We start from the raw sequence: 22,776 nt of genomic DNA, 5'->3' as shown, positions 1-22,776 counted from the left end.
CCTTGGGTATCTTTGTGTTTCATTGGCTTGTTCACTTCATACAGTCTGTCATTGGTGTATTGGGATATCTCGAGTTGCCACTATATTCACCACTTGACTCTGGCCGAGGTCATTTAGAAAGGCACGTCACACTATCCATAGTGTTCCCTGAGTCACAATACAAAGTCAGTGTATCAGATATGCTTGGTGAATCTGCACGAGTGATAAATGCTGGAAATGAATGTTGAATACCCTGGAACAATTGGCCCAAAATCCCCTGCAGTTGACAACCCCTTTTAAGAAATGGACTACCGAATGTTAAGAAAGCAATCTGATATGGAGACTTGGTCAAAACTACTTACTTATAGAAAATCCTCACAAATCCCCAATATGGGGATCCTGAGTATTCCATGGTTTGCTAATCCTTCCACCATCGAATGTCCTCCGATAGAGTCCGGTAGAGTCCATAAGATGCCATTCACGAAGTGAAGGCAGACGGGGGAGTAGCACCCACCACCACGAGTAAGAAACCAACCCTAGTTTCATAGATACCGGATCTTCGAGGAAGTACCGCTGTCTATTGCAGTGTGTCCATGGCCACTTCTGACGCATTTTGTACGGTAGCGGATTACTGGGAGCTCCCTTTGCTGATTTGATAATTTTTGTACTGTTCAGAAGTGGGAGTCCCTCGCTTTAAGATCACACCTTTATCAGCTACTATGTTCCGGCATTCCCTGTCCTTGTAAAGAACTGAAGATCATTTGGTATAAAATAAGCCCGGGGTCGATGAAGCAGGGACCCTAGTGTTAGGGATATGTATCTGTCTCTGCACGACCTCCGCGGAACTTCAGGTATAGTCCTGATGATTCCGAGCGAGTAGGGGAACCTGGTCCTGTGTTGAGGTAACACGACATGGGGATATATAAGTTAATCTCAACCAAACTGATGTAATATGTGGCCGAGCCATGATATGTATGGTTTCGGTTAAGGCCACCTCCACACTCATGTTGCCTCGGTTGCATACTTTGGCCAGAGCCTGAGGTGACAAGAGCTTCAGGGGCATTCCCTCCTTCATGCTCTTCTTCGCCCACGCCCTATATCATTTGGCCTCGGCGGCTCCGGATAGGGCTAGGATTGGTAGTAGCACAAATTGCGTATTGGGCGGGTCTTGTCTGGTAGGAGTAGATTTTGGGTCTCTGGTGTTCGTGGCTCGAATATATCCCTGCCGTGCATCGACCTTTACCTCGACACACCGGAGTACAAGGACGATTACTCCAGCGTGGGAGGGTACTAAAGTACTAGTATTAGTTACCATGGATCTCCCTGTTGAACTTCGGGAGGTTTTTGCCGAGGGAACCCAAATTGGACATCCTCCAGGCGACATCTTGGGTTAGTTGGGGCATTGACTCCGATACACCAGCCTCTATCACTAGCAACGACCAGTCATGCCGACATGTCTTGGTCTCAAGGTTGAGGATTTCCCCCAACATCGCTCCTTTTTGTGATGCAGTTGGCCTAGTATATTTAGGAGCCCCGGGATTTTGAATATGTTGTGGGAGGATATGGGTACTCGGATATTGTATATCCAAGCTTCATTTCCCCTTTCAATTTGAGGGGCGGGTTTAAGCTTGTTAAGATTGGCTTGTATGCGTGTTATTCACTTGCTGTTCGCTTCTTTCGGAACGTACTTCTGCTACATTCAAAATGAGAATCGATGGTCAGAGAGACATGAAAGACGTTGCTGCTGTTGCTGACTATGGCGCTTAGAGGCAGCGAGAGGAGCACCATGCCACATCTTGCGCTAAAAACCTCCCAGCAATCAGCCAGCAAAAGTATCGATAATATTCCTATGAGATAAAACACCTCGAAAGGGCAACATCCTACTAGCGAAATACAACTCCCTTTGAAAGGTGTCCGATGAAGCGATTCTAGAATGACTTACACCGCTGAGTCGTTACGCCTTATCTTCAAATTTGACCACCAGTGATATCCACACTGACTTACGATGGGCAAAAACCCAACGATAGTCAAGGTAGGCAGCTCGAGTCACGAGTATTATCTCCTCATAGGTGCGATCTTCTGGAATCACTTGAAACTTGACTTCCGTATTCTCGGGGGAGCTCAGGGAGATTGCCGCTGTTTTCCAATGGCGTACAAAGCTTGATGTGAACGAGAGCTTCTCTACCTACACCATCAGTCGTGCAGTAGGCAGTGTGTCTACCTGGTAAAAGCCGAATCCAGCAGGGTAAACCACTCCTATTCGGCGTTGCGCTTTAAATCTGCATACCATAGGGTGTTTAGCAGCCTTGCAAAATTAGTTCATCCCTGGCACCGGCAAGCCTTCTAACGGCCGGGTGTGATACCCTCTATCCCCTGACTCTCTGACGTTGTCTTCTTGCTCAGGATGGCGGAGTGCTAAGTCTATCCCAAAACGGTGGGATCTCGCTGAGGTAGTCGATGAGCAACATCCCATCCAAGCCTCAGATCTTTCTCAAACTAAAAGCGTGAGGACAGTCCGTCTGTTCGTCTTCGCCTCTTGCCGTCATCATACCGCTAGATCCCAACACTAGTAGCACGAGAATAAAGTCTGCTAATAAGCTAGATACCAGTGTGCATACTTTCCGCACTCGGTGCCAGAACTTTCGTCAAATCCGGAATTTAGATATGGACTAACCAGGACATTGCGGTTGATTGGCTTTCTCCTGGTTACTGTATGCATCGCGTAGAGTACCACCGAATGAAAGTCTCTGGTCCTTTTCCTAATCAGCGATATCCACCTGTTCTTTCGTAGCTCGGTCATAATCCACGGCGTACTTGACGTCTTCGATGTACTCTTCCGGGTCCTCACAGTACCCACAGAGACACAGACTTCAGCCGGTTGGGTTTAAAGCATTCTTCTGGTATGTCAAATATGCTTACAGCGTAAGAGTAGTGCTGATGACCACACCAGGTGACTGGGGTATCGTGAGAACGCCGAGCTATTTCATAATTGAATCATGGGCGCTGGATCGCGCAGCAATTTCGTGAGCCGTCTAGCTGAAGGTTCATATGACGAACCTAGCCAGGATATTGATGGCCACTGCCCAAAGGGGTGTGTGGGTTGGATGACAACCGACATAGCCATGTAAGTTAAGATAGAAAGACGCGTGTGGGTGAGCGAGAGCCTTTGGCAGAGTATATTTTTGGCCATTGAATATACAATATTTCCCTCTCTATCTGGATTGTGACGAATATAGTTGTGCCCAAGCTGCCAAAGCTTTTTAAGATATAGTCATATTCCTGCAGGTTGAGGCCTATGCTACCAGCCGTCAAACCGTTATTCTACCAGAGAAGTGGTTGAGGTCTTTGTATGCATATGCAAGTATCTCTCTCGCACTCTTCTCTAGATGCTGGATACGCCCTCGCTGACTATTTGATAGCTGGCTTGCTGTATGCTCTCATCCAGTTCTTCTCAACTGCTTTATTCCTCCATTGGAAGGTTTCTCGGCTTCAAGGAGGAGTATATCATGTTTCATGAGGCTGGCCAGGAGGACGTAAGAACTGCAGATATAACTAGAGATAGAGAGTTTGTGAGGCGGAGAAAGGGGGAAACTGAAAAGATATAGTATCGGTATGATGATCCTGAATCAAATATTCCATTTCTGAGATATTTAGAGTCACTATAGCACTATATTCCCTTCGATAAAGGAATGGGACATGATCAAAATAGCCCCTAACACGATTCAATACATTTCATTCATAGTACGAGTGAAGCACAGAAACTGACAAAGACTCAGAGAATAGGTAACTTCCTGTGTGGTCCTGAGTTTCATATACTGCATCATAGAGAATTCCCATGGTTTTACAGTTCAGTGCTTGAATCAATTATAATTTACTCTTAGTTTTATGACACATTCTTGCCTGCACATCTTCGCCTAAAAGAGATACCTCGTAAAGTGTACCTAACCCTAATTTGAACCCTGACTCCCCCGCCCACGACTTGTCAGGGAGAGTTGCAACACCAACCCTTGTTGATAAATTTGCAAGACGAAACAAGACCCAGTAGATCCCCACAGTAAGTAGCACGTCGTATCTCGTCAAATCAAGTCTTAGCGGCCTAGATTAAGTTGCAAAGACGACCCATCCTCGAGGTACTCGACTATTTAACTTATAAGCTTATCCTCGATAAGCTTCGATCCAGCTGGGGACGTTATTGGGTAGAAAAATCCCTCAACGACTGGATCTCGATTCTAATTTCTTTGCACGGAGGATATTACCTGACGTGCAGATCATTCAAATTACATCATGTTCATGGTTCTGTGTGTTTTAGCTTGATTTAGTGGTTATCGTATTGATATGTGGAGAAGTCGTGACACTAAATCTTCCGACCTAAGCAACACCAGGTCACTTTGCGGAAAGCATTGGTTATGTCACTGCCTAGATGATATGCTTAAAAACGTTTCAGCGAGACATAATCGCTTCGTGGAAATTGATATACCCATCGTATTCCTGGTTGTAGACTTGTATATGTGATGTAGAATAAGTTCAAGCCGTCGTAGATGCAAAGATAGGGCACCCGACCCTGATCCTACAGGTGGCCCTCACTATATTCCATCGTACTTCTCTTGGTGCGAGCCTTTGGAATATATATCTCGGGAGAGCCAGCTCTACGGTAATATCAATGCAGCCTCGTAATCATAAATCGATAAATCTCCACTACGCAAGTATCAAACTCTATTTATGCTCGACAATTGGTTCATAGCCCGCACGACACAGAGTCCTTTGTAATTGTCGTGTGACAAGGCAGGGGGATAGATAGATAGATAGATAGTCTAACAATTAACCGGCTCACTTGCCTTCTCTTACAGGGGGTATTTCCAAGAGCCAACGAGAAGACTCCATAGCGCAATTCCTTCGACAAATGAAGTCAAAGCTCGCACTACTAGCTCTTATACCCTTATCTCACGTGCGCCTGAGCCCATCTATTGGGAGGCCTGATCACGAAGACACGTCAGCGCCGAGCACAACCGTCGAGGATGGACAGTAGCATAGTATTCTGAGGTATAACATTTGCCCTTTGGCAATTTTCCGAGTACCGTCACCGTCAGGAATTATTCTGCCTGCAATCGGGCGATACATATACCTATAGAGGCCGTTTCATATGGCGATTTGGCCCCCATGGGCTGAGGCTATATAGTACCACCACCGGAAGGGAAACGGCATTATGAGAGATATACATATCCGAGTTCCGGATATAGCTAATTGCCCAGAATAAGTGGGACTAGAGGCCACTCCGGAGCGAGACAGGAGCACGCGACCTCGAATGGGCGCCATGACCCATGCCCTAGAGCGTTTGGCATCCCTGTCGACTGTCTCTCTGGAAGCCCCCTGTCGGAAGTATGTCCGGTGTCTTGGCGGCGCTATCTTGCGTTCTTTGTCATTGGGGATACTCGATAGTTACTACTCTGGAGTCCTCGTCCACGATCATTCACTGGTAGTACTAGGACCGAGTTACGTTACTCGACACGTGTGCCTTGAAACAGCAAGCACATTCCCCCTCCCCCTTGGATCTGATTTCTCCTATAATTTCATGTTTCACATGTCGAGTATGGGTCCCGGATCATTCTTCCTGGGGGTATAGCCCTCCAACTCACGGTACCGACTGCCATTGTCTTAGGGCTCGGGATCGGGTTAGGCTAGTGGTTACTATAGCACCAGAAGTGGAGTCTGTGAAGGAACTAATTTAATAACACCGGATCTCCGGAGGACCAAAACAAAATGGCTCAACTCTAGCGCCCTTTGCCCATTGCCACCCAAGAGTTCTCAGGAGGACCACCTCGAGAGGAGAGGAGAATGCGAGTTGTGTGTTGTGTCCAATACCACGCCAAGATAGGGGAGCCCAATCGAAATCCGTCGTTCAGGTCCCGTTGGTTCCCGGGCCCTGGTCCGATCAGTAATGGTTTCGGAGCAGGCAATGATCTTCGAGAAATGTCTTCCCATGATGGAGAAAGCCATCCTCGGCATGCGAGAGGGCAAAGGAAGGAGTGGGGAGGAGAGTTCTTGGCACACAGCCCTATGTTCATTGCCTGGGAATTATGATGGTCGCATAATTGCTCTTTTCATTGTTGCTAGGGTGAAACTGGCTAGCATATAGACTAGTATATGTGCGCCGGGCTGAGTTGTCGGACGAGGAACCGGTGATTCTGCTTTTTTTGATTCTGTCTCCAGCTTTGCACTTGCTGTTACTCGACTCTGGATTGCCCTCTGCGATCGTATATTGGAATCTATGAGTAGATACCATTCGAAGATGCCCTCTCTCTTACGGACGTTGTGGGCTACGATGTCCCTCCTCAGCCTTACGGCGGCCGCCCCGTCCGTGCAGACTGCTCTAGCCAGCGGCCCGCGACCGATCTACGCCATCGCACACCGAGTTCTCCGAACTGAAGCCGTGACGGCGGCGATCTCCCACGGCGCCAACGCAATAGAAGTTGATCTTCACGCCACAGACGAGTGGTGGGCCGACCACGACTGCAAGAGAAACAGCGCCGGCGACTCCGCCCGCGAACTCTTCCAATTCATCGCCGAGGAGCGTAAGAACGGCGCCAACATCACCTTCATCTGGCTGGACATCAAGAACCCCGACGCATGCCTGCATTACGAACCATGCTCCATCCAGGCCCTGCGTGATCTAGTCCGCGAAACGCTAGAGCCGGTCGGCATCCGAGCCTTGTATGGCTTCTACCAAACGGAAGAAAGTCAGGGCTATAAGGAGATCCTGCACTCGCTGAATGGGAACGAAGCGATTTCTCTCAGTGGCTCTGCCAGGAATGTCTTTGAGCTGTATTTTACGACTTCGCGGTCTCTGCCGGTGCGGCAGAGGGTCATGGACTATGGACATGTCAATATTCAGAAGGATTTCGGGGATTGCCATGAGCGTGGGGGAATGACTTGTTCGGAGTTGCGCAATGGCCGCTCAGCTCGTGAGAGGGGTCAGCTGGGGAAAGTCTTCGCGTGGACGAGCACAGAGGGGGATACAAGATATGTGAGCGATCTGCTGGAGGTCGCTCAGATTGACGGAATCATCTATGGGAATCAGAAACATGACTACAAGGATGAAGCCCGCACAAGGAATGCCTTCTGGGATATCCTTGACTTCGTCAAGGCTAATCCGGATACTGTTCGCATGGCGACGGCGGATGATGCGCCTTGGTAGGGGATCTTGTGTTTGGATCATTGCTGTCAATCGCGGTCTTCATTGCATAGACCCCAATTATGATTATATCTTCGCTCGTGCAGCTTTTGTCGTTGATTCCTCCCTCGCTCGACACTCAACGCTGTGACTATCGACACCATGTGCCTGTCTAAAAGGCTGGCCCGAAGGGAGGCTCGGATGTACACGTGTATGAGTTCTCAGAGAAACAACCAGTCTGGTTCTCACTAGAGAGCTCAGAGAACGGAGGCGTGGGGTTAATACAGGGACGAATGGCCAGATCAGGTGTCCTGCAAAACAATGTATATATCTCATTTCTTCCCCACTGCTATAGAATTCCCTGGGATGGGAAACAAATCCAGGCTCACACTATCCTCGCAAATTGGATTCCATCTAACAATCGATTGAACTTGAGATGGCCATAACTTGACCACATCAATGACCACTTCCAGGAAGGAGGTCGTGTGACCAGAGTTCAGATCGTGATGACTAAGGATTGAGTGCATCACGAACTCGACACTTTATGGGCCCTCAACTCTTTGCTTTTCGTTCTAGTTTTTGTTCTGTGATTGCTGCATCTGAAGATCATGAGTGATTTACCCCGTGGGTATTTTTACAAATATGGCGTCACTGGGAAATGCAAGGCATACGTTCATCAATTCTCCAGCAATCTGTTAGATAACTAACCAATTCGCGGTCACATCCTTAGCCAAATTCAAATCCCCACTCAGAGCATAGAGGGTTTGTAGGGCAAATGCGGCCTCAGGAGAGAAGTCTTCGACGAAAGGTTCTTGGTCGGATCCCGCATCTCTCATATCCACATCGTTATCCACATGCCTGGTGATTCGCACCGCCGGCTCGGCGCCTCGACTCTCGGCCTGTATCTGCTTCCCCAGTTCTAATACACGCTGGTAGCCTTCTACTGCCAAGTTGGATAGGCCGAGCATGTGCCATACTCGGGCATAATTGAACTCCATCTCCTGTCGCTCCTGTAGAAGACTCCCTGGCCGCTCTCGCACGCGTCGATATTCCTCCATAAATGAAAGTCCTTGCATGATCATGAAGTGTCGGTTTTCAGACTGACGTTTGAGGGCATGGTGAATATAGCAGAGGGCGATCGAAAGAAGCACCGTGGCATTTTGGTCGTCCAAGGCATACGCACGGAAGAAGTAATTCAAAGCCGGCAGAAAGCTGTTACCAGAATAAAGTATATGCCCGTACAGTACCAGAAGAGCAACGTCCATAGCTTCTGCTGGAATAACTTCTCCGTTCTCATCACGCGTCGATAAACGTGCACGCTCCTGATAAATTGATTCTCTCACGGGCTTACTCGACCGCAAGCCCGGGGCCTCGTCCGGAATCGTGTAGTCCATAGCTTTGATCTGTCGCAACATGAATTTCATATTGGCTGACGAATGGAAGAGAGACCGGTGGGGGTCCCCACAGAGGCGACTCAGCATGGAAAAAAGTCGATACGTGTCGGTTACGAACTGATACTCCTTGATAAACCAGCGTGCCTCGTTGGCAAGGGTTTCTTCGTCCTGCGCTCGAAGAGCACAAGCTATATCAAGTCAGCTACGAAACGAGCACGGGCACAAAGGGTACTCACTGAACCAGCAAACGTGGATCAGGCGAGTGCTAGGTTTGGAATGATACCAAATGCTGGCATCTGCTGCTGCCGCAAGTGAGTCGTACGCTTCTTCTGGTTCACTCTGCCCTGCCACAACAAGGGCGTACTGGAGGAACAGGTCAAGCCACTCATCAAAAGATATGCCATGATAGTCAGTCGGTATAGCCCCTTGAAGAGGTTCTTCGGTGACAGTGCCTACGCAGATGTTAGTGGCACAAAAGATGCACGACTTAGTTATTTAATCGTACCTAGAGACTCCTGGAGACGGCCAGCCATCTCCTGCATCTCTTCCATTATCGTTTGACCCTTAGTCTTTCCAGCCTTTTTCTGGGCTTCTCGTGAATAGCCAAGAAACATGACATTGCGCTGTAGCGGATAAAAAAATCGATTAGACCGAAACTCGCGCAACAGTGCATCGGCAATATCTAGCCAATCCTCTGTGGCTTCGAGCTCGCCTGCCTTGACCCTCGACTGCAGCTGTTGTAGTTTGGTATAGAGGAATTGGATGCTTTCTGTCCTTTCATTTTCGGCCTCCACGGAGTCCTTTCGACCGAGCACAGCTGAAGACTTAGTGGTAAGTGAAGGTGCTGTCACATCATTACCTACAGAATCTGGTGCAGCTGAACTCAAGCCGGGCGCCACAATTTCGCCTTCAGCTAACTTAAACTCCATTACTAGCTGCTCAAGCCTTGTATCCTTTCGTCGCCGATTTCCCCTGGTTTCTTGCCTCCCAAGTAGAACGGCTTCGTTAACATACTTGAGTGCCTGCTCGGTCATGCCAATGGCCTCATATAACTTCGCCAGCTGTACACGGGATTCTATATTTCTTGCATCATGCTCCGCGACTGTAAGATAGCAATTTTCGGCGTCTTCGAGCTTGTCCAGATGCCGAAAGCAATCTCCCACTGCCATGAAGAAACTAACATCTGCATACTCTTCCGTTTGCTGAAGTGGCATGTAGAACCGGAGTGCGTCGTCGAATAGTCCTACTTCCTTGAGTGCGTCGGCAACCTCCCGGAAGAGATCCCCGTAATCATAGAGCCGAGCTCCTTCGGATGTGTCGTCTGGGTTGAGCCACCCGAAGTGATGCTGTAAGCTTGTGTCAGGAACAAGATCCATGCTAACAATTCCGTTTATATAGGCCACTCACCAAAGCTTCACCCTTATGTTGATACCCCATTCTCAGACGGAAAAGGCCAAGTTTAATGCGGAGCTCTAGAGGAAGACCCAGCCCATAAGAGTCTCGTGGCCATCGTCCTGGTTCATAACCGTCAGCTTTGATGCGCCGAGGCGAATCACTGGCATCCCATTCGCGATCGTCCTCATCAAAGTCTTCCCACATCGTGTCATTTTTGCGGCCAAGGAGCCACCTAGAGAGTGTCTTCAGGGCCCAGTGCCCCTTTTCGGGTTTGTTTAAGTAGCCATAAAGCTCAGCATAGATATTCACATCCGACCAAGAAAACTCGGGGGCTTCGTCTGGGTCAAGAGATAGAAAATATTCCACGCTGTCTGCCCAGTGATCAACTGCCCTCTGGACATCGTTCAGGTCAATATAGATCTCCGCAATATGTCGCAGAGCCCTAGCATTATGCGGTAAATCCTTGAGAATCCGCTCATACTCCGTCGCAGCCCGCCCGTTATATCCTAATTCCCGGTAAATGGCGGCTCTTTGGAAGCGTACATTGTAGTTTTTTGGGTTGATATCAATGACACGGCTATAACAGTAAACAACATCGTTCAGCGCGCTTTGGCGATCCTCTCCAGCCCGCTCCAGGATCATCCGTGCCACTTTGGCCCAAACCGTCGGATCTTTCGGGCGCGTATGTGCACCGCTAAACAAAGCCGTCAATGCTTTGTCTTTGTGGCCCTGTGCTAACAAAATCTCTGACAAGAGAGAATGGGCAGCAAACATCTCCGGGTTGATCTGAATTGCCTGTTTTACCAACTCAATAGCACGGTCATAATCACCATCAATAAAGGCCGATGTAGCCTCCGAGTGCAGTATCTTGAACTCGGGGCTAGGCTCTAATGGTTTGCGAGGTCCACGTTTGATTCCTTTACCACCGCGCGCACCGAAACGACCAGAGAAGGGCCCTGTGCCTCTGCGGCGTCTCCTTCGACGAGAATACGAATCATCATCACCGCCTTCCCCCTCATCAGTCAGCTCCTCATCGCTATATCCAAGGTTAGTTTCCAAACAGTAGGCGACAAACAAAACAACAACAGCCGTGGTTTATACTGACGTCGAGCTTTCTTCTGGGGAGAACTCATAGGTAGAATCCTCCGCAGAGTCATCAATTTCAGCATATTCTTCGGCATCCTCATCTTCATCGAGCGGTATTTCCCCTGGTAACTCTGAGGCATTGCTGGGGAACAAATCCTTATACAAACGGGGGTCCAGCACTGAATGAATAGGGTCGGGCTGGGCCGTTTGCTGGGGTCCCTGCCACGGGTAATGTATCGTCTCGTCAATATCAGGGTACGCGACCTCCCCGGCTTGGGTATTGTGATTGAGCTGGTTAGGATTATCCATTGTTACAATTTGGGTATCTGGCTATCCACCAGGGTCTCTTGTCTTGTTCAACACTTTTCGTGGCCAATTGCCCATAAAAAAGCAGTGGATTCTCTTGAGAATCCCAACGCACTCCCACGAACAAATAGTAGTAGAGCGACTGGTTGCACAAAAATTGTGCGGCACCGTCTGAAAAATAATACGACGATAGTTTGGGGCGTGGAACTTAAAGATGCCGAGGACGAAGGCCGATCATAGCTGACTGGCTCAGCGAACCAGAATGAAGAATGCAACGGTTGTGTCCACCTTTATGCGAGCGTGTCGAGTATGATATAGATCGTTCGGCCCTTCTACTCGAACTGAGATGGGGAGATGTGGAGGAATATAAATACAAAAATAAATAAATAAAAGAGGGATATAATGTAAAGCCAAAGAAGAAAAGAAAGAGAGATATCAGATGCGCAAAATTATTTTCTTCATAGCAATAATTAAGCGCCAGTCAACGCTAAGCCAAGACCAACCGGCGCAGAGAGAGGCTAGAGGCTAGAGCAGTCTGTGCAGACGCGGACAAGGTCGCCTTTGACTAAATGGAGTCGGACTTGGACTCGAGCAATCGGAGCAGGGTAAAGAAAGACGAACTAAGAGTGTCGTGCGAATAAAGAACCCTTGCCAGTGGAGTCCTTAGAAGCAACCGAGAAGATGGAATTGGAGTTTTTGATGGAGGGAGACTGGAGAGTCTTTTCTCCTTCGGGAAGTCCAGTGACCTCCGGCCGCGCCCAAACGGCAAAGCGCCGTTTCATTGACTTCTTCTCGCTTCTTTGCCTTCTCCGTTCCTCTTCTCAATCTTCTTCATTCTTGTTCCCCCCCATCCTCATCGCTACCTTTCCCTTTAATCCTCCTCCTGTCTCTTTTCTCACCTTCCTTTTTTTTCTCTTCTCTTTTGATGCTCTAGGTATTCTGCTTGTTGTGTTTGACACACTATTGCAGTTGATCCTGACATCCTTTCGTTTAAAGAAAAAAGAAACCCCAAAAAAAGAAAGGAAAAAAAAGCCCACACTTCCTAATTTATACCCGTTAAACGCTCCGCTTTGCCCACTCCGCGAACCCACCGAACGTTTCTCACCCTTACGACAAAAATCCTTTGATGCTCTTTCGATTCGAATCCTTCCTCAGAACTCGAATCCCGTAGTGCAGCCACTGGACTGGTCTGTGCCTCGATCGTCGTCGCTTAAAGTCAATTGTGGTTGAGTTTCTCACTCTTCAGAAAAGAATAAGACCGTCTCCGTCCTTAGAGAGATTGTGCGAAAATTCATCGGCCAAAACCGGTTTTTTTTAACGGCCGTGCGACTGTCAATCTAGAGCCCCTCCCTCTCGATCAAAGCTCTCAATACTACGCAAACTCAGCAGGTGCTGCAGGTGTTTTGCAGTAATATCTTCATCTTCTTCTCTCTGTATTTGTTATACATCGAAATTGAAGGCAAAAGAAAGAGAAGCCAGTAACCGGCTTTTCCTTGATCGACACCACCGTCATTCCTTGCTCCATGGCCAGTCACATCATCGGCAATCGCAATAGCACCCCGGACGCTTCCAAATCCACTCTCCGGCCCCCGTCGTCGTCCCGTAACCTAGGCTCGCATCAGCTTCGAGCGTCGGCCGATATGTCGGGATTTCCGTCCCCCTTGTCGTCCCGCAGCATCCGTCCGGCATCGGAGGTGTACTTCAATCAGCAGTCTCAAGCGTCGAACAATGCAGAGGACCCTCTGGATCGTGCGGCCCAACAGTGGCTTGCGGATATCGATCAGTACGAAACCACGCTAGAAGAAATGGCCGCTGCAACGCTTGATCAGGATTTCAAGGATGAGCTCAGTGCGATCGAACAGTGGTTCCGTGTCCTCAGCGAGGCGGAACGCACTGCCGCACTGTATGCTCTGCTTCAGCAAACGACTCAGGTGCAGATCCGTTTCTTTATCCAGGTTTTGCAGCAAATGGCCAAGAGTCACCCCATGTCGGGATTGCTGTCACCTGCGAACTTCGGAGAAAAGGGTAAGTTGACTATTTGGTGGTCCTAAGGATGCTTTGTTCTTTCACTAACGTGTTCCGACTAGATGCTATGTCTAACCGCCTGAATGACGCTATGTCCAAATTGAACGTGGACAGCTCTCGGAACTCTTTGGGTCGTCCCCCGCCCTCTCCAGGTGCCAAGCGCAACTCGGGGCTGGACTCCTCGACCATTAATGCCATGTTCCCGGACGCCGCTGCAGCCATTGCGAAGAAGAAGGCCGAGTTCACCCAGCAGACCGGCAACGCTCCCCCTTCAAACCGTAACAGTGCTGTATTCGGCGATCGGACTTCATTCGTTGCACCTACCATCTCCGCTCCGGACAACAATACGGACAACCTAGGTCAGCCCCCTGTATCTCCATGGGCCCAAAGGGGCCCTGATAGTCAGCCGCCAATTGCTCGACCCAAGTCGTCCTCTGGTCACCAGCCCATGGGGCAGTTCAGTCAGGCGTCTTCTGGCCTCCGCTCTCCCCTCCCGCAGACTGCTACGATTCCTGCGCCCGAAATCGAGGCCCCTCTTTTGTCGCCATACAATGTTGGTAATGCCAGCTGGGCTTCCATGACCAACACTCCAATGACGGCTACTTTCGCGCAGCAGCAGCAGCAGCAAAACTCGCAGGCTGATATGGTGGCCAATGCGACGGCGATGAAGCTGGCTGCTCTGTCGACTGTGAACAACCGTATTGCGCTTGACGATGCTCGTAAATATCGTCGTGCTCGTTCCAACGACGGACAAGGAAAGAATGCTAACGCCAACAACAACACCAACCAGAACATGCCTCAAGGCGGCCTCGCAAGCCCGGGTCTTCCAGGCCCCAACCACCTTGTTGCTGGACAACTTTTGAACGCACAACAGCTGGCAGCGCTCCAGGCGCAGCAGCAGGCTGCTATGGCGGGTCGGCGTTCTCGCCCAACTTCCCCTGGAATTGCTATGCAAGGAGGCGCTCTCGGTCCAATGGGATTCACTTCGCCTCAGAACAACGGATTTCTGGCGGCGTATGACCCGAATAACCCTCTCATGGGCAATGGACTGGGTGCGCTTGGCATTGGACAGTTTAGCCTCGGCGGTCATGAAGGCTATCTCTCGGATCACTCGGAGGTCACTCGCGGCCGCTCGCCACGAGGCCGTCGTGGTAGCTCGAAGCCGCCAGAGGATCCCACCGACCCTGCTCTGTTGAAGGACATTCCCAGCTGGCTGAGGTCTCTGCGTTTGCATAAGTATACAGAAAACTTGAAGGATCTGAAGTGGACTGAGCTCGTTGAGCTTAACGACAAAGCTCTGGAGGAGCGTGGCGTTAATGCTCTCGGTGCCAGGAACAAGATGCTCAAGGTGAGTTTATCGCCAGATGTAGTATGGTAAACTGGAGATTCTAACGGAACCACAGGTTTTCGAACAGGTCAGGGAAGCCAAGTCTGATGGCAAGCTTGACAACATTATCTGACGGAGGACGTCCTGATCCTCTGTCTTGGTTTTTCCTTCTTTTTTTTCTTTCTAACATTCTCTCCATTGCATTAATTTGATTAGATTGAAATTGGGCATAAGTGGCAGGATCCGATTATATCCATGAGCAATTCATTGGATGACCCTTTGGGGAGGAGCGTTGTGTAATAATCGATTCGAGACGTTGTCTGATCCCACGTTGGATGAGTGACTGAAACTCTGTATGTATTTGTTTTGATGGATTTGGCTATTGGGATGCCTTCAACAGTTCCCGAACCCTTGACGCCGATGGGAGACCCGGTTGTGTCCCAGATGGAACGAGGCCAGGAAAATGGTTTATGACAAGAATGAGGCTTGACTGATTGGCTTGAAGCTTTGATGTTATGTTAAGTATATTACTGATTAATTAACGACCACCATCTATACGGAGTGAAGTGATTCCATACCTGCACTTATCATGTCTTGATCATATCTACCTGAGCAAATAGAAACAATATCACATATGGATCACTTTCTTTTCCTCCAATTCATTCTTTTCGTCCTTCAGATCACTCCGAGCAAACACATAGCCCTACCCTGACCCGACAGCTACGCATACTTCTACCCTAGTACTAGTCCTCCTTCCAGCAGCCCAGGCCATTCGCTGCGCCACACTGACATTCTCCATATTCTCTTTGGGCACAATATCTGCCAAATAAGCATAGCATCTGCTGGCCACACCGTACCACTGGTACATAGAGTGAATTGCAATGACCATCTCTGTCAGGTCAGCCTTGTTCGATTTATCCCTACAGCACGTATCAATCTAGATATGGGCAACGCCATCAGCATTAGCTACACGGCAGCTTGATACGAAGTGTGAAGTAAGTGCATATTCCAATTGTATAGAAGATAAGAGTCTAGAATATGGTTCTTTTCGCGCAAGGAGCCATACGGCCGAAGAACATGATAGGTTGGCGGGGTGGTTAGGTAGCCAGGATGCGTATGTGCAAGTGATCAGATTAGCACTAGGGCTTATTTTTGCTTCACGATTAGGTCGATTTACCAAGTACCTATGTGTAACGTATTCGAAGGTCCAAAAGCAGCGTCTTATCGTCACTTGTTTCTCGATATTGTGCACATTTATCTCTCCCGTCGGACATTGCGTTCAAACTTCGAAGCGGCATATATCGTCGGAATACAGTAACGAATCACTAGCAAATATAATTCCATGCTTGAATCTAAAGATAACTATCGTGAACTTGCATAATCACGTTGTACTTCTTTTTTAGTGAAACCGTTAGGATAACAAGTAACCGTCGTCACTGCGACTTGACACTGAATTAGGGCATAGTCACCGCATACGAAAAACCCGAGCCATAATAACCAGATGAACAGTCAAATTCGGAGCGTCCGACACCTCAGCCAGCCTCACACGACTGTAGCGGTAATGTCTCAGGTGCCCAACGATGGCTGGAAATAGTGTCTTCGCTAACTCCACCATTTCGGACTTCTGCAGGGATCTCGCCGCGTAAGCGGGATCTACAGCTTGCAGAAGTCGTCCCTCAAGACCATTCAATCAATTCGTGGCTTGCGGGATTTGAAAGGGTCCCACTCCCACTTCCCCGAAGAATAGACTGTCTGGGGTACATACGGCGATTGCCGAAGCACTCTGCAGCCATGTTCCAGTTGCAGCCAGTTAACTAACGGTCCGTTCCTGCCGAAGTACGCAATATGGGTTCGCAGCTACTAGTAAGCTGAACCTGTTCATGTGCTGTGACATCGGGCTTCTCATTGGACTGTGCTTTACATTTGGTGCTTCGCATTTATGCTTGTGGTTGTGTCACTTCTACTAGCGTGGGAGTAAGACAGGGTTCACTTGGTTTGTGAAGCATACCGTTCTTGTCATACCTTCTACTTCTAAGGGAAACGTTGGGGCTACTGGCTGCTCCTGACATTCTGGCAATCAAAGGTCCCGTCCTTGCACTATGGGGAGATGAGATTCCAGATACTGGACACTACAGTAAAGAGCACGATGCGTTCTGTGTAGCAACTCGATCCTTCTAGGCGGAGTGGAGAGCCTTGGATCGGTCTGGAACTCTTGAGAGTCCCTCGGGTTAAACGGAGATCTTAGTCGGACCGGTATCCGAATGCCCCTGTTCTCCTCATCAAGTACTCACCCCTGTGATAGTGACAAATAGCCAACAGTGGCTGACTGAATGAAGCAAAAGACCCTGCGGTCGTCTAGCTAGTGGCGCCCTCGATTGGTTCTATTCAAAGGCATCTAGCATCATACTAGGGACGACACACTGAGCATAACAAGGCCTTTCCAGCTGACCCTCTCATGAACAGCTGCATCCTGTCACCTTCACAGCTGAAGGGGCGAGATGATGTGGAGCTGAGAGTATGGCCTGGGGGACGTCCTGCTCACAACAATTCCAAATAGCGAGTTGCTCAAACCTATAAAAAGAGCGACGAGTCCAGCTCAGTCAGTCCCAGAGCTCCAACCATCATCTTAAACACAGTTTCATCAGCACTATCACTCTTAGTTCTTCAAAATGAAGCCCTCTCAACTCAGCTTGCTGGTCCTCCTGTTCCAGGCCTCCTCCATTCAGGCCAAGGCGTACAAGAAGAATGTCCCAACATTCGAAGTTGGCCCTGATGTGGTCATCACCGACAACACGATCGAGTACGATGACCCTGACTGTGATCCCGGGTTTACATGCAGAACAAGCAAGACCTGTGCCGCGCCGGGTACCGTTCCCACTCTCACCGGCGACAAGAAATACTTTGCCTGCTGCTTAAAGGGACTGAACCTTCTTGGTAGCCCCGAGACAGCTTTCGACTGCTGTGCCGAAGGCCATGACCTTGCTGGCTCCGGCGAAGTTGGCTACAGATGCTGCCCAACTGGACAGATCTATGACGGCCTGATCTGCAAGCCGGTATGCCAGAATGGCAAAGTCCTTGTCGACGGCAAGTGTGTCTGTCCCAAAGACACAGTCGAAGGTCCAGACGGGGCCTGCCATGAGCAAGTCTGCACCTCCGGATTAACCTCTGGTAAGCTTCTATTACTCCCCACATTCTCACGTTGATCATCTACTCATAGTGCCCCTTCTCTAGGAAAATGCTACACCTTCACCGCGCCCAACGGCAACACCCTCGGCTCCGGCGCCGACGGGATCTACTACGCCAAACCCGACGACATGAACTTCCACTACGGTAAATTCCAGCTCTGTCTCGACGAGAAATGTGAAGGCAATCTCCCCGTCAACCCCCAGGATGGAGTTTACATCCGAGACCTGTACGGCGACGTCAAAACCGGCGCAAACAAGGGCCAATGGCTCAACAACGCAAAGGACGGTGCCCACATCGGCAAGACCAAGGACTTCGCTTTAGCCGGCAAATTCTCTTTGAGCAAGTGGCCATGCGGAAAGTACTGTCTCGGAGGCGTCGAGTGGGGTGTCGGTCCCGCTTGTCCTTCTCTGACTCCCGCGATTACCTTCTTTTCGCAGGATCCGCAGATGTGCACGGCTTTCGATCTCACGGAGATCCCGTGTGATATTAAGGCACCTGCCAATAACTGTATCTGGAAGAGTGGGAAGAATCAGTGCTGTGGTAAGGTTGATTGCAGTCTGTGATTGATACCTCGGCAGGTGTGACTTGCATCTTGGTGTAGTAAATTGGGGGGGGGGGGTGCACAATTTGGAGATTTAGTCTGAGGGTTGATAGTTGAGGTGATAGTTAGCTACTGGGCTAGTAATTGAAGACACTAGTTTTATTACTTATTTACATATCTTTTCTATAGCTCAGCTGATATAACACTAACAGGACAAACATCTGCAAGGAAAAAGTGATACCTTCAACACGGATCTACAATTCTTACATCCTACAAAAGCCCTAACAAGCCTAAGGCACCCACCCCAAAAAAAAAGGATAATGACTAAGCAGCCCCAGACCCACCAAAAGCGGAACCAAGCAGCAGAATGCACCCCAACTCGCGACATCATCAGCACTGCCGCGATGATCCCGAGCCTCAATTCTCACGATTGCGATTAAGTATCGGCTAATTGAACCAACTCCCATCTTGAACCAGGGTGTGTCCAGCTAGCCTTCACTTCAAAGAGCTCCGAAGAAGACAAAACCGCACTCCGTCACGTAACACCACCCCATTGAAAAGAAAAACGAGGACCGAAGATGCCGCCAACAAAACAGGAAATCTCCCTTTTGATCAATCCTCTAGTCCCGGAGTCGGTGCAGCATAATAACCGCGTACGTTGTTCCCTGAGATGTCGAGGCCGACAGATGGATATACCCCGATAGAGAGAAAGAGAGACAGAAAGGAAGAGCTAGCTAGCTAATAATACCAAATAGATCCTCTCAAACCTCCACTCCATCACCTCCTTCCTCCTGGGTCTAACGGCAGGTATCCTTGCCCTGCAGTCCGCGACGGGATTCCTATTCTACCTGGCCGGGACGGTTCTCGTGTCTGGTGTTTTTCATGTCTTCCTGCTGCAGCGCTCGAAGGGCCAAGGTGCGGGCGTGTTCTTCCCCGGGCCGAACATGGGCGAGATCGAAGGGATTGATGACAAGGGCATGGTGTGGGCTTCTGGGAGGGAGATGAGGAGGAAGGACTCGTGGAGGGATGTGTGGCTTGGGGGTGGTGTGTTTGGGGAGGCGCTGTCTGGGTTTGTGCTTGGGTGGGCTGGTGTAGGGGGTGTTTTGAGGTGATTTTTTGGGACTGTTTGTGGGTGGGGGACTAATAAGGGGGCTTGCCAGGTGGTGTGCTCCCATTTAGTAGTAGAATGTGTTCTATTATGCGACTATTTGTCTATATTATGTCTATTTGGTATCTTGGATGTGTGGGTCTTATGAATTATTGAAACCGGCGGACTTGCTGTTGCTTTCTGGCGATATCATGTTGGTCTTTTTGTATGAGTCGATGTTGCCCTGGAGAGTGTTAGTGCTGGCTAAAGAGAAACTATGGGTGTACGAGGAAGGGTAAGGGCAAATACCTTTAACAACGCCCACAGGTAGGGCACATAGATCACTTCACTGTGACTGCTCTCATCCTCGGACGCATTCCGCTGCTCCTCATCCTTCTTTGGCTTGGGCTTGATCCACACATTACCGATAAACAGCCCAGTGATAAGACTAAGCCCCATGATCGGCAAAACAGAGACAAAAGCCCACATAATAGCATCCTTCCCAGCCATCCTCACACTCATCTGCGCATCAGCCGGCAAGTCCGCAATAAACGCCAAAGAGTTCGTATCATGGACATCAAGATCCCCACCGGTGCCCCCAGAAACACTCGACGACTGGGCGAATTTGTTATTGAAAACACTGCCCATGATAGTCAGACAGAGAGTACCGCCGAATGGCTGCGCGAATCGCATCAATGACTGTGCGGGCGCGATCTTCTCCGGCCATACGCCCACCATGTGCAACGTGGCGGGCATGAAGCGGAGCCCTGTTCCCGCGCCGGTTATTGCCATCATACCGTTGATTAGGCTGGTGTTCTGTGTGTGGATGGCGTATACTACCATGGCGAGGCCGACGGTGCTGATGATTGTGCCGATGTTAAGAGGGAAGAAGCTTTGGGCTGGCCAGACGTTGCAGAGGAAAATGGCGATGTAGACACCAACTATTGGAGCGGTTGAGTCAGTTGGTGGGAAATGGATCTAGGGGGGGGCAGCAGGTACATACCTCCCATTCCGGGGATGTAGTATAGTAACTGCACGCCTGCTTTTGAGGCTGGATATGCCTCTACCAGGGAGAAGTAGATTCCGATGTAGTAGAAAACGGAATACATTGCTGCAGATATCAGTATATTTGCCGGCAATTTAAGGCTGATGAAGAAGGTTACCTGCTCCAGTAGAGAACTGCAGAATCGCCAGCCAAATCGTGTCTCTTCTGGCAAACATGCTGTACGGGAGCATGGCCACTTGCTTTGGAAAGATTCGAGCGAATATCTGACCTGGCTCGAGGAAATATTCGTAGACGAAAAATAAAATGAAGCAAACACTGCCCACCACCAATGGTGCGATAACCTGAGGCGCTGACCAGGGGTAAGTAGCTCCACCCCACGCAGTGGCTAGGATGATAAGTCCTACACCGAAGATGAAGAGGATGGAACCAATAATATCGACAGTTGCGAGAGCTGGCAGAATCCCTGACAGTCGAGAGCCCTTCTTGAACATTGTGCCTTCGACGAGTTCATTCCGCAACAAGATAAAGACTAGTATATGGGCGATAACAGCGATCTATTCAAATCAGTAATTGTGTCTTGCAGCAAGACGGTCAAACGTACAGGGATGGATATTACAAAGCAGTATCTCCAGTTGGCCTGACCCAATTAGTTACCAGTGCATGATATGAACCACATACGTAAGGGTCTTACATCTGTTAGATACCTAGTAACTGTCAGCAAATTCCTATTAGAATCTGGAGTGCTGGAATATCTTACCCTCCGACAGTTGGTCCGACAGCGTAGCCTATACCCCCAACAAGGCTAAAAAGGGATTTAGTCTTTGCGCTTTCCTTCAGAGACACCTTGTCTGAGAGGATAATCATAACAACGTTCATCAGGCCGGCGTCGCTCACGCCTTGCAAGGCTCTTCCTAGTAGGAGCATTCCCCATGTCTGTGCAGCCGCACACAGGACACTTCCAATAATCATCAAAAACAAAGAGAGATGGAGAGTCTCGCCACGCCCGAAGACATCGGCGAATTGGCCGAACATGGGAATGAAGGTGGTTGATGTTAATGTAAAGGCAGTAACAATCCAATTTAGCTCGTCAAACTCATCTGTAACAATTTCTGTCAGCCATCCAAGACGATCCACATTGAACAGAGAAACTCACTAAAATGGGAGGCTATCGATGGCAACGCCGTAGCGACGATTGTCAGGTCCAAGGTTGCGAGTATAAACGGCAGACACAGACCCGCAATGAGTTTCCATCGATAGACGCGAGCATCATGCTTCTGTTTCTTGCAAACTTGACACTTTTCGTCGCTCTTTGGCAAGTCTGGAGGTACTAGCACTCTCTCCTCTTCGATGGTTGACGCCGTTGTACCTTGAGAAGTCCGAGGATTCTCACCAGACGCTCTGGTCCTAAGTTCAACCTGGAAAGGCCGCGAGTGTGGGCAAGGTTTTTTCTCTGTCACAGGCTTTGGGGGATCCTGGCTTGGATCCTGATTCCTGGCTTTGATCTTTCGATGTATATATTTTGCGGCTAGAAACATTTCGGCAAGGCCGTAACTTCAATAGAATAAAACGCGATGGATTGCTGGAGGGAATCCAGCGAGAAAGGGGACGACCATTCTGTTTATATACCAGTGGAGAAATACGAGGCAGCAATTGACATGCAGCTGAATTGGGTATGCTCGTCGGACAGGGCCAGCATCAGCCACAACGTGGAGGCTTTTAGATGTAAGCTAGGGCTTGGATTGGTCCGTTCAATACGGATGGACCCGAATACGATCTTACCGAATTCGGAAAGCACTTCGGAGCTAAACCGAAGCGAGTTAGGTCCATATCGGCCACCTAAGGAACAGGGACACTTCATACTACTAGTTATACTTAGTAGCATCTACCACGTTGATGGTGTCTCATTAGCACATCATAGGACAACGAGACTAGCTGCCTGGATGATGTGCATCCTCTAAGGAGACCTGAAACAAATGACTATAAGTGTTATGCAGACGCTGATAAAGGAACTGCATGGTATGCTTGCTTATCCAATACGTGAAAAAGACCTACTAACTATCTCAAGTCGCAGGCAACTTGAAAGTCCCCTGAACGATGTATATAAAAAGTATTCCTTTGAGGGCTACTTTGTGCTTGAGAATGTAATATTCCAAGCAACAGCACGGAAATCTTTACCCTACGGTCAACCTCATCCCACACTAGCAAGGATTATTCTCCCTAGGCTAATCCTCCCAACGCTGAACCCCACCTTCACCTTCGAGAGAAGCATGATAATT

General features: G+C 49.2%; 6 protein-coding genes across 6 annotated transcripts; 4 read left to right on the top strand and 2 right to left on the bottom strand.

Annotated features, from left to right (window-relative positions):
• Window positions 1-6,265: 6,265 nt before the first annotated feature.
• On the top strand, window positions 6,266-7,171 carry ABOM_008491 (glycerophosphodiester phosphodiesterase family protein; the record flags this gene model as incomplete). Its single annotated transcript, XM_022535620.1, has 1 exon — window positions 6,266-7,171. The coding sequence occupies one exon, from the start codon at window positions 6,266-6,268 to the stop codon at window positions 7,169-7,171; it is 906 nt and encodes a 301-aa protein (XP_022386658.1).
• Window positions 7,172-7,842: 671 nt separating this feature from the next.
• Window positions 7,843-11,331, bottom strand: ABOM_008490 (RNA polymerase III transcription factor TFIIIC subunit (Tfc4); the record flags this gene model as incomplete). Its single annotated transcript, XM_022535619.1, has 5 exons — window positions 7,843-8,729; window positions 8,778-8,993; window positions 9,047-9,887; window positions 9,949-10,972; window positions 11,042-11,331. The coding sequence occupies 5 exons, from the start codon at window positions 11,329-11,331 to the stop codon at window positions 7,843-7,845; spliced, it is 3,258 nt and encodes a 1,085-aa protein (XP_022386657.1).
• Window positions 11,332-12,851: 1,520 nt separating this feature from the next.
• Window positions 12,852-14,813, top strand: ABOM_008489 (RNA-binding protein VTS1; the record flags this gene model as incomplete). Its single annotated transcript, XM_022535618.1, has 3 exons — window positions 12,852-13,353; window positions 13,416-14,701; window positions 14,757-14,813. The coding sequence occupies 3 exons, from the start codon at window positions 12,852-12,854 to the stop codon at window positions 14,811-14,813; spliced, it is 1,845 nt and encodes a 614-aa protein (XP_022386684.1).
• A 2,536-nt stretch (window positions 14,814-17,349) lies between these two features.
• ABOM_008488 (cysteine-rich secreted protein) lies at window positions 17,350-18,429 on the top strand (the record flags this gene model as incomplete). The annotated part of the gene is made up of 2 exons (XM_022535617.1): window positions 17,350-17,848; window positions 17,912-18,429. The coding sequence occupies 2 exons, from the start codon at window positions 17,350-17,352 to the stop codon at window positions 18,427-18,429; spliced, it is 1,017 nt and encodes a 338-aa protein (XP_022386685.1).
• A 556-nt stretch (window positions 18,430-18,985) lies between these two features.
• On the top strand, window positions 18,986-19,519 carry ABOM_008487 (EMC6 family protein; the record flags this gene model as incomplete). Its single annotated transcript, XM_022535616.1, has 2 exons — window positions 18,986-19,060; window positions 19,163-19,519. 2 exons carry the CDS (start codon window positions 18,986-18,988, stop codon window positions 19,517-19,519), a joined length of 432 nt encoding a protein of 143 aa, XP_022386690.1.
• Window positions 19,520-19,657: 138 nt separating this feature from the next.
• On the bottom strand, window positions 19,658-22,035 carry mfs56 (putative MFS multidrug transporter; the record flags this gene model as incomplete). Its single annotated transcript, XM_022535615.1, has 8 exons — window positions 19,658-19,738; window positions 19,804-20,435; window positions 20,498-20,605; window positions 20,658-21,054; window positions 21,102-21,137; window positions 21,192-21,204; window positions 21,258-21,597; window positions 21,654-22,035. The coding sequence occupies 8 exons, from the start codon at window positions 22,033-22,035 to the stop codon at window positions 19,658-19,660; spliced, it is 1,989 nt and encodes a 662-aa protein (XP_022386691.1).
• Between the last annotated feature and the right edge of the window lie 741 nt (window positions 22,036-22,776).

Source organism: Aspergillus bombycis (assembly GCF_001792695.1).
Source record: "Aspergillus bombycis strain NRRL26010 chromosome Unknown contig00079, whole genome shotgun sequence".
In the NCBI taxonomy this organism is placed as follows: domain Eukaryota; kingdom Fungi; phylum Ascomycota; class Eurotiomycetes; order Eurotiales; family Aspergillaceae; genus Aspergillus; species Aspergillus bombycis.
The sequence above is the reverse complement of the archived record's forward strand: the minus strand, read 5'-3'. Positions and strand labels throughout refer to the sequence as shown.